The sequence below is a fragment of the Uranotaenia lowii genome, chromosome 1, assembly GCF_029784155.1.
Source record: "Uranotaenia lowii strain MFRU-FL chromosome 1, ASM2978415v1, whole genome shotgun sequence".
NCBI lineage: Eukaryota > Metazoa > Arthropoda > Insecta > Diptera > Culicidae > Uranotaenia > Uranotaenia lowii.
In genome coordinates, this window is record NC_073691.1 from 42929948 (window position 1) to 42941099 (window position 11152).

The 11152-nt window shown below is 43.1% G+C and overlaps 1 protein-coding gene across 1 annotated transcript; it reads right to left on the minus strand.

Moving 5' to 3' along the window:
- Window positions 1–1714: 1714 nt before the first annotated feature.
- LOC129739116 (uncharacterized protein YdcI) lies at window positions 1715–9840 on the minus strand. The gene is made up of 4 exons (XM_055730514.1): window positions 9470–9840; window positions 8328–9398; window positions 7875–8260; window positions 1715–3192 (listed from the first exon to the last, which is right to left on the minus strand). The coding sequence occupies exons 1-4, from the start codon at window positions 9664–9666 to the stop codon at window positions 1844–1846; spliced, it is 3003 nt and encodes a 1000-aa protein (XP_055586489.1). The 5' UTR covers window positions 9667–9840; the 3' UTR covers window positions 1715–1843.
- Window positions 9841–11152: the final 1312 nt, after the last annotated feature.

The window sequence follows — 11152 nt, forward strand, 5'->3', positions numbered from 1 at the left end:
CTATTACAGATTTAAGTGATCCAGCTAAACGTTAACCATAGCGAGGTGCCATAAAGCAGACGAAAATTATTGCGATCTAATGCTATTGTCGGAACCGTTTAAAGCGTTATCCGAAAGTTGTATCTAACTGTGCAGTAAACAGCTTATAGAAAAAGCCCTATAGTGATACAGGGACCAACTCAAAGCTGAACTACTACTACTTTTTTTTTAAACATGGTAGAATCGATGGGGAATAGTACGGATGCGAAACTTGGTGCACATATGCGGTAACGACGCCAAAACTACAAGTATTTGTAAACCGGTACCTGCGGAATATCATCAACGCCAGGCCACGCAACTGGATCTCAAATGAGGATCTACATTGCCGGTGTTATCAAAGAATCGAGATTCGGGAACGTAAGTGGAGATGGGCACACGCTACGAAAATATGAGAACGAGATTTGCAGAGAGGCGCTTGAATGGAATCCAGAGGGACATCGAAGAAGAGGCAGAACCAGAAACTCGGCGGCGAAGCCTAGTCGCCGAAATACGAACTGTCTTGACTGGGACCAATCGAAGGCGCTGGCTCCGGATCGTCAACAGTGGAGATCTTTTACCACGGCCCTATGCGCCGGAGAAACGACACGGGACCATTAAGTAGTAAGGAAGTAAGTCTCAATGTTCAAAACTTCTTTAAAATATTTTAATATCGATTCCCCCGATTTTCTGCGCAAACATTTTCTCATATTGGGAGAATTGAAATGAAAACATGGAACGTTTCTGAAACCGAAAGCCATTTTCACAAACTTATAATTTTCGAACGTCCATCTGAGAGTAAGGCCATGTCAGAAAACAAAACTTCGCCTCTGAAAATTTAATCAGTGTTAAAAATCGACAGTGTGAATTTATGAGAATGAATTTCGGTTTAGGAAACACTCCATTTACGTTCCAACGTGTGATGGACAATATAATGGGAGTGACGTGACTCATAAAATTTAACTTCTTCGTACTGACTTCAGAAAATGCTTTAGGAAAGAAATTTGAGTATCGATGAGTTCTGAAGATCACTAGCAGGTCATACGAACGAAAATTTTGAAGGTTAGTGAGGCTATTTAAGCTAGCAAAACGATATGAATTTTCGTAATTCGCGTCACTCGAGTCGCGGAATAATATTCACTGAGAGGTGGCTGTAAAGACTATTCCAGATACTTGAGAGGTGCTACACAATTGTTGCGACGAACGATCTTCCCCCGACACGTGGAAAACTGGAAGTCGCGGTTGTTACCGAAACCGAAAAACTCCAAAGCCTTGACTGACCTCATCGTTTGGTGAACGTTGTACTAGCGATTGCTATCACCGTCAATGTTTAGTTGACTAAGGATGTCAAACTTTGCATCCCCAATGTTGTTCGATGAAAATTTGAAAAGAAACAAAATCTTAGGTGGACTTACCTTTTCATACAAATTTGGTGGGTTGACCTGGATAGTTCAAGTTTAGCTACTGAAATATGGGTGGATACTGCAAATGGTCCGTTGTACTAGCGATTGATAAAATGGACAATCTTAAGGGTCGTTTTGAGCTTAATTCACTGTTTTTCTTCGGTCACAAATTTTCAGCAAGCAAGTTGTTCAGCTGAGCTAATATTCCGTTCTTCTTCTCGTTTCACTTTTCAAAATATGCACTTTAACACTAAGAGAACCAAGGGAACGTTTCGAAGTTAGAAAAGTTGAAGTCGTTTCATCATCTATGGCAACGTCTTGTATTCCGAAATGCTTTGCAATACGTACAGGGAAAGAAAACACTGTTTGAGCACGTACACCTGCAGTGTACGCACCAAGTACCTACAATTGTGCTGTTCGGGCCTTTACAATATCTGTTCCAGCTTCAGGCCGAGCCGTTTCTTGCCGACATCGATGGATATTACGGTCACTTCCACCCGATCGCCGATGTTCACCCTTCGTCCGTTCATCTTGCTGCGATGAATGAGTCCATTCGTTTCGACACCGATGTCCACGAAGGCGCCAAAGTCCGTAACGTTGTTGACGGCACCAGTTAAAACGGTTCCTTCGGCCAGATCGGCCATCGTTGTCAGTCCCTGCTTAAACAGTGGTGGTTTGTTGATATCGGAACGGTAATCCCGTAGCAACTCCCTCTGCAAGGCATCCAACACACACTGAATTCGTTCGATTGGTTGCTTGAACATGTTTGCTAGGGTGTCTTTCGGGGTACGGAATGCAAAATCGCGGATTCGAAGTATAAAATCTGCTCGACCTATGTCTTTCTTTGAGAGGCCGGCCCTTTCGATGATGCTTTCTGCTAGGCCGTAGCTCTCCGGATGGACCCATGTCGAGTCTAGGAGGTTGTAATCTCTAATACCGGCTGTAAGGGGTTCGATTCGAATGAAACCGGCGCATTGTGTGTACGTTTTATCGCCTATGAATTTGACCTTCATCAGCTGCTCTCGACTACGGAACGGACCGTTACGCACCCGATGCGAAACAATGTGCTCGGCTCTCTTGGCGGTGAGACCGGCCACGTGACTAAGCAAACTAACGGATGCCGTATTTATGTCCACACCGACGAACGACACAGATTCCATGACAACTTCGTCCAGTGTTTCCGACAGAGTCTTCTCGTTAATATCATGCTGGTACATTCCTACGCCGAGATGGCGCGGTTCGATCTTCACATACTCACAGAGAGGATCTTGAAGTCGCCTGGCAATCGAAACGGCACTAATCAGGTTAACGTCCATCTTTGGGAACTCCTTCTTTGCAACCTCCCCGCAGGAATAAATCGAAGCACCCTGTTCCGGGACGATACTGTAGCGAACGCACCGTTTGTCTAGGATTCCCTCCTCCATCATGTACGAGAGCATCGATTCCGTCTCCCGGCAGGCGGTCCCATTGCCCAGGGCAATCAGATTGCAGTCGTGCTTTCGCATCAGGTTGGCAATGATTCCGGGGGCCACCTTGGATCGTTCTCCCCCGATGTGGGGATAGACGGTTGCGGTGTCCAGCAGATCGCCACATTCGGAGATGAGAGCCAGCTTGCAACCGTTGCTGAAACCCGGATCGATGCCGAGGATCTTCTCGCCCTTAACGGGACCGGTGAGCAGCAGCTGTTTCAGATTGTTGGCGAATACTTCGACCGAGGCTTTCTCGGCCTTCTTGGTCATCTCGGAGCGGACCGTGCGGGTCATCAGCGGGATTACTGGAAGAAGGGAAATGGTCTTGATTAGTTTTGAATAAATACGAAAAGTTGGTAGCATTACACTATTAGCAAAAGGAATCATTTTTGGGCTGCGAAAAAAAGAGCTCAGCTTATGATCGTCATGCTTTAAGCACTGACCATACTGACTGGACACTCGATTTCGTTTTCAAACAAAAAAAAAATCATTTTTCCAAGAGTACGCAATGTCGATTCCAGAGTGCGCATCGATCGATTTGAAGAAATGCTATCCCAGTTAGGAAATGCCACCCAACTTTAAAAATAAAACACGCAATTTCTACGATAAAATCGGGCTAAACAGGACCATTTTTCCTACAGGGCATTTTTTGTCAAATTTTTCAGGTTCGCCACCTGCCGTCGGTATTGCGAACCTGCAAAAACTGACAACACAAAATTAGACAGAAAATGGTTGAATTTTTGTTCTAAGAGTCAAGTCAGTGTGGTCAGTGCTTTAAGCATCAACGAATGACCTGCGCGTCAAAATCGTTGGCATGATTCGGCTCGGAATACGTTTTCAAAAAATCCACAAATTTTTAATGTTTAGGCTAAGAGTAAGTGGTCATTTAAATCAATCCGAAATATCTGATCCTAGCGTCCATGACATCAGGGGCGATCCAGAACATGGTCCTTCGAACCGGATTACATATATCAGAGCTGATTCCGACGTCAGGACGGCGGAGTGAACCGCAGAACACATATCTAAAGTGTAAACGAAGAATTGACATCCGAGGTCACAATGTTGTCCATTCGGATGAGGGTGAATCTATCTGGTGATCGAAAGCGCCCCATTGCAGGCAAAATTGTTGAGATTTGTCTCATCGCAGTAGTAGATAAGGACGAGAGAACGGAGAAGAACGGACTGTGGTGACGAAGGATGATCTACGAGCTTGCGCGACTCTGCTTTCCGCTAAACACCAGACGACCAATGGCGCTACGAGCGATGTGGTTACAACCCTTTATAGTCGATCCTCCTTTGATATTACAGGTCCCAGATATTACAAACTAACCCATAATGGACAACATCTAACAACCCAAACACCCAAAGAAGTTTTGGGCAGTCTGAAATAAGATCCAATACAGCGGCTCCAGCAACCATTGGGAGATCATCGAGGTAGGAACCAGAACCAGTGGAAGGTCGTGGGTGCAGAACCATATGGAGGTCATTGAGCCGGGCCACTGGAAGGTCGGCGAGCCGAAGACCGTAGAAGGTTGTCGGACCAGGAGCCAACTGAAATATGATCGAATCGGGAAGCCAGGTGGAGGTCGACAAGCCAGGAAACACGGGAGGTCGTCAGGCAGGTGCCATGGAAGGTCGTTTGGTCGGATCCTTGGAAGGTCGGCGAGTCCGGAGCCAGCGGAAGGTCGTCGTGCCATTGGTGAGGCGTCGGGTCAAAATAAGAGCGTCGAGCCAGATCCAACGAAGTCGTCGGACCGGCGCCATGGAAGGTCGCTGGATAACGGAGCAGTCGTCGGGCCAGATTCATTGGTGGGTCGTCGTACCAGGAGTCACTGGTGGACTTACGAGCGGAGTACCACGGAAGATCGCCAAGCCGGTGCCATGGAAGGTCGTCGGATCGGAAAGCCAAGTGGAGGTCGTCGGGCTAGAACCACTAGGATGAGCAGGCCTCAGAAAAGCGTCGAAGGAGAAAGCTTCGAACCGCAGCAAGGGAGTCGAGACCAGAAGTCAGATGGAAGGTCGTCGGATCGGAGCCAAATGGAGGTCGCCGGATCAGGAATCCCGTAAGGTCGTCGGACTAGGAGCCAATTGGAAGGTCGCCGAACCTGGAGGCCAGTTGGAGATCGTCGAGCCAGGAATCATGGAAGATCGAGGAGCTGGAGACACTGATAGATCATCGAGCCGGAAGCCAGAAGTAAAGGCCTCGAATTGCAACAGCGTGCAATAAATGCGACGAATGAGGTCTGGTGCGTGCGTTGAAGAGGAACAGCCGCATCTCCAGGAGGAGCCGCCGAAGGCAGTAAGGAGACTGCGAATGTGTATGTTGAGGAAGAGTGTTGAGATTAGTCTCGTCGTAGCAATCGATATGTTCAGTGATGACTGCAGACAATGACATCAGCCGTGAGAACCGACGGAGAATGATCAGTGGAAGTCGTGCCTACTATGAACTCCACAAGCAACTGCGGTCGTAAAGATATAGCCCGAAGTTAGAAGCGTAACCTGCACATGACGCTCATTAGATCGGTTGTCGTCAACGGACACGAAACGTTAATATTGCTCAAGAACTACTTGCGTACACTCGGGAGTATTCGAGTGACGAGTGTTATGAACCATCTTTAGCGTCGTGCGGAGTGTGGAGGCGAAGGATGATCTAAGAGCTTGCGCGACTCTGCGGCAAACTCAGTATCCAGAAGGTGGCGGAGGCTGGACGGATATGCTGGACACGACATGTTGCGAGAATGCCGGACGACTGTCCTGCAAAACAGGTGTTCGCTAGGGAGTTTTCTGGTAAACACTAGACGACCATAGGCGCTATGAGCGAGTTGTTTGTTACCCTTTATTAGCGTTCCTGTCAGTTTTTCTTTGGGTTTCTCCTTTGATATGACAGGTCCCAGATATTCCAAACCATAATGGACAAAATCGAACAACCCGAAAACCCAAAGAGGTTTGGGGCAGTCTGAAGTAATATCCAATACTGCGGCCCACTATCGAGAGCCTCGGATCACTGGCGAGTTCTTCACCAAATCAGCATAAGGCCAAAAATGTCCACAGATAGCCACTTTATAGCTCATCAATAATCCTTAATGCAGATGGAATATTACTCGCTGGGAAGAAATGGAATGGCAAACTTAACAAAAGTACGAAAGCCTTTGAATAACACGCGAGCATTCAAAGTGAACGTCGGTCAAGCTAAATTTTTTTTCTACAGGAAAAATTGATTGAACTGAAATTGAAAATGCATCACTTCGATGGGAACTCCAGGGAAATTTAAATTCGTCAACCAGAAGGTTTCGAAGATGGGACGGAAGTTTGAAAAAAAGTTCTATCTCAAGAAGGTCAAGGAATGAAAGAATCTAAGTTGCTTATATGAACTTTGTATGTAGACTATTTTCCCCGTTTTTCAATGGTTAGAGAATTGTCGCACAGGTGAAGAAAGGTTTGAAATCGAAGTTCCACGTAGAAGATCTTGAAGTCACTCGACAAATTCTTGGTATACGAATCGTCATCAGCTACAGTTCTATTCCAGGTTAAGCCCACTGGATTTCAGCAGAAATAATTTTACGGTATTCTGGTCAATGGTGGTGTTGTGGCTTGGAATTCTTGAAGAGTACGTGGCATTGGTAGTCATTACCCAGGTTGCGGTTAGCTGTAACAACACAAGTTGGATTAACCTGACGACGAAGCTGTTCCAATTCCTAAACTCATCGAAGCTAGAAATAATTTAAGTATTAGTAGGTTAAAGCTCATGTTAGTATGCTAAATAATAGTGTGCTATTTCGGCTTTATTTCTAAATTTGAGGAGAAAAAATATCAATTTACAACAGAATTTCCCCACGACTCATGTGAAATATAAAATTCATGCAAAACACAAAAAAACTTGATTGATTAAAATGCGCCTGTACGGCATAAAAAATGACAAATTGTTGGGTGTGGCGCAATAAACAGTTTTGAGAAACCCAAAGATAAGAAAACATAGTAATAATAATATAGTATTATTACTGCATTTGCTTGTAGTGGTTTTTAAGTAGTTGTAAGTAGTAAGTAGTTTTTACTTTTAATGCAAAGATTGACATCGTTGACAATGACGAATGACGACTCAGAATAAAAACCTGATAAAGCTTGTAAAAAGTGCATAGGTTGTATAATGAGTATTGAGGTAACGAAAGAATGCGTAGGAAACATCAAATTCATTGAGTTCTATATATGTTTGTGATGAAAGGCATTGCGAGACTAGAGGAATCTATAATCGGGCTCAAAAAGGTATCTCTGATTAAAGAGCCTATCACATTACGATATCGGTATCGATTTTTGAAAATACAAAATGCGCCGCATGTAAACAAATCTTATATTAATTGAGTGAAAAGTGATTTTCCTATACCGAAATCTTATTTGCTGTTTTTGAACTTCTCAAGGTGTCGCATTTAATTCTGGAGAATCTTATTGAATTGAAAAAGTAGTAATTCACGAGTTACTACTCTGATTACAACAATCAGGTGGAAAGCAAAAACGAGATATCTCGTTTTCAGGCTTCAATGTTTTAAGAATCATCCTAGCAAAATGACCATGACGACGTGAAGTGATGAAATCCAAATGCGACAAAAACCTTCAATACTGGAGTTTCGTACTGGATTCTAGAAGACTTTAGAAGGAAAGCTGCATTTGTAAGGCATAAATCTAAGCTGGACCTCATATATTGGGTCGACTCGGAAAGTCTGGATGTTGCAGAAAAACGGGACATACACGAAGGTAAAAAATGGTTGTTTTCCAAACGTCTTGAAAAAGCCCAAATTTTTGGGACTGGAGAAATGGCAGAAAGTTCAATTCGATCTACCCATTTTTGAGAATAATTACAACAAGTAATTTTTCAACTCCTTGAAAATACTTCTTACTAACTATGAGATATAACGTAGGCCAAATAAAACTACAAAGTTACCCGTAAATTGATTTCTTTTTTCACCGCTAGTTGAGCAGAAGGTGAGAAACTTACATTTCTTATTGTACGCTTCGTCAAACGAAGCCTCGAACAACTCGGTACGCTTCCGGGAGGGAACTCCCTCCTGGAGGTATTCCTTCTTCAGGAACCAATACAAATCACCTTTGACGTTGTCCTTGAAGGCGAGCTTGATGTTCAGCACCTTCTGGGTTTCGCCCCGGTTGAGGGCCATAATCTGATGCGGCCTCAGATATTTGGTTGGGCAAGTAAAATTGAAATAGTGCTCAAATTTGTGTTCTTCAACCTTTTTCTGCGGTTTCTTTCCCCCTGGGCCACCTCCCGAGTTGCGATTATGGTTGTTGTTGAATTCCTCTTTTTCCCGAGCAGCTCGGGATTTTGTTATTTGACTCGACGATAAAACAATGTCATATTTAAGAATCCTAAAAAGAGAAAAATCAAAATTTATTTATAAAATTTTTAAAGAAAAAAAAAGTGTCTGAAACTTACAACCGTCGGATTTCTTCGAGCACAGCAGTGTTTTTGCTGAAATTATGGGCCATCAAATGCTTGATACCTTCCTCTACCTTGGCCACCGTTTCGAGGCCTTCTATTTCCGGTTTGACCAGTTCCGGCAGATCTATACTGGGTAAGCTACCGATCAGAATACCTTCGGCAAAGGTTTCCAAACCCAGAGCTTTGGCCCGATCGGCCAACGAACCCTTGTTGGCCGGTTTAAACGGTGCATAGATGTGGTCCAGCTCATCGATAGTCTTGGCACTCAGCAAATCCTGCCGGATGTCTTCGGAAATTTTCTCCTCTTTCTCAAGATTTTTGATGATTGTGTCGGCCTTGGCTTTGATCGACAGAATTTGATTGTAGGCCAGCTTGATGTCACGGAGATCGTCCGGACTCATGTCCCCAATCAGCTCCTTCCTATAGCGGCAAATGAAAGGAATCGTATTTTCCTCTTCGAACAATCGAATGATAGTTTTTGCCGTTCGTCGATCCAGATTCTGCATTTCAGCCAGAAGCTCGTGATCATCCCACTGTTCCCGAACCGTCATGCTCAACCGCTTCCGGTACTTCGGTCGGGAATCGTGTTCGTCCTGGTCAGCTCCCTGTTTAATTGGTGCCTGTTCCGGCGTTTGATCCACCTGATCCGAGAAGGTTACATCCATCGGTTTTACATCATTATCAAGAGTGCCGTTTTTAGAATCATCCATAAGTGATTCATCTTTGTTTTCGACCTTCACCTCATCCGATAATTCTACTTTCGGCAATACTTCCGGTTCCGTATCGGCCACCTTTTTTCGACCACGCTTAGCAGCGGTCGCTGCTTTGGGTTTTGGTTCTTTCGGAACCTTTGGTTGCTTGGGCGCTTTTGGAGCCTTTGGTTCCTTCGGTGGTTTTGGAGCCTTTGGTTCCTTGGGTGGCTTCGGAGGTTTCGGCTCCTTGGGCGGTTTGGGAGCCTTCGGTTCCCGGGGTTTCCGCACAGCTTTGGGTTTGGGCTCTGCCTTGACTTTTTCCACTGGGCTAGCATCCAAATCTTTTTTAGCTTGTCTTTTGGCTGGAGGCTTACTGAGAAAATAAAAAAAAAAAACGCATGGAAACATAAAGCTAACAATAGGTAGAAAACGCGATATACTTACACCTCCTTTTCCTCGTCAAAGTCGGAATCATCACTTCCGGCGGCTCGTCCCCGTTTCCGGTACTTACTTAAAACCTTCGGTTTAGCATCCGGGCTAGCAAAAATTCCCTCCGGATCGCTGTCTTCCGATTCCTGCTCCGAGGAAGAATCGATAACAATCGGTGCCTTGGTGGCGGCACGTCGTGCGCGAGTCGCCATTTCCGGTTTTTTTTCTAACACAATTACACTTCCGGCAAAAACTACGATCACTGCGGATTCCCTGCACCGGAACGTTAAGAGAAAACCGGAATTAACTGAGGAGCAAACGGCTGGCGCGAGTGAAAATGCAAACAACAAACACCGTTTTTTTTCGAATTTCTGCCGCCGTTTTGACGTTTTCACCGGTAAATAAAAAAAATTGTAATCGTCTGATTCAGACGACTGTTTTTCTACCGGGGGGCCCATCAATGTGTTTATTCAAACAGTACGCAGCCAATCGACGGAAAACTTAAAATTTTGATTATTAAAATTTGTTATTTAAAAAGTGAAAAATAGTTTAAAAAGTCACTGAAGTCATTGAATAGAAAAGCAAAAAAAGTTGAGCACTGAAAACATAAAAAGAAAAAATGAAATAATTTAAATATTTATGAAAAAAATCCGAAAAAAATTAGTAAAAAATGAACCACAAAACGATAGAAGGTAAACCAAAACAATAGAAAAGTTGAAAATATCAAAAAGCTGAAAGAAAAACAAAATTTATGATATTATTTTATTCCGATTCAAACATGGAAACTTCAGCGTATTATTTATGCAATATTCGACTAAATTTGGCAGCTAGTCAATCAGCGTGGTGAATTCTGAATAGGGATTCAAATTACCCATATTTTTCATGAACTCCGGATTCATAGTCCTGAATTTTTGATTCTGATATTCAATTCTGAATTCTGAAACAGAATTCTGAATCTAGATTCTGAATCTGAATTATGAATTCTAAATTTGAATCCTGAATCAGGATTCTGAATTCTGAATCCGAATTTTGAATTTGAATTCTGAATCTGAATTCTGAATCTGAATTCTGAATCTGAATTCTGAATCTGAATTCTGAATCTGAATTCTGAATCTGAATTCTGAATCTGAATTCTGAATCTGAATTCTGAATCTGAATTCTGAATCTGAATTCTGAATCTGAATTCTGAATCTGAATTATGAATCTGAATTCTGAATCTGAATTCTGAATCTGAATTCTGAATCTGAATTCTGAATCTGAATTCTGAATCTGAATTCTGAATCTGAATTCTGAATCTGAATTCTAAATCTGAATTCTGAATCTGAATTCTGAATCTGAATTCTGAATTTGAATTCTGAATCTGAATTCTGAATCTGGATTCTGAATCTGAATTCTGAATCTGAATTCTGAATCTGAATTCTGAATCTGAATTCTGAATCTGAATTCTGAATCTGAATTCTGAATCTGAATTCTGAATCTGAATTCTGAATCTGAATTCTGAATCTGAATTCTGAATCTGAATTCTGAATCTGAATTCTGAATCTGAATCTGAATTCTGAATCTGGATTCTGAATCTGAATTCTGAATCTGCATTCTGAATCTGAATTCTGAATCTGAATTCTGAATCTGAATCTGAATTCTGAATCTGAATTCTGAATCTGAATTCTGAATCTGCATTCTGAATCTGAATTCTGAATC

What these genes read in the sequence shown, in the direction of transcription:
- LOC129739116 (XM_055730514.1), bottom strand. Translation starts at nt 9,666, where the DNA reads ATGGCGACTCGCGCACGACGTGCCGCCACCAAGGCACCGATTGTTATC. An exon ending in TTTGACGAGGAAAAGGAGGT is followed by an intron (nt 9,399 to 9,469) that starts GTAAGTATATCG and finishes TTATTTTCTCAG; the next exon opens with TAAGCCTCCAGCCAAAAGAC. An exon ending in CTCGAAGAAATCCGACGGTT is followed by an intron (nt 8,261 to 8,327) that starts GTAAGTTTCAGA and finishes TTCTCTTTTTAG; the next exon opens with GATTCTTAAATATGACATTG.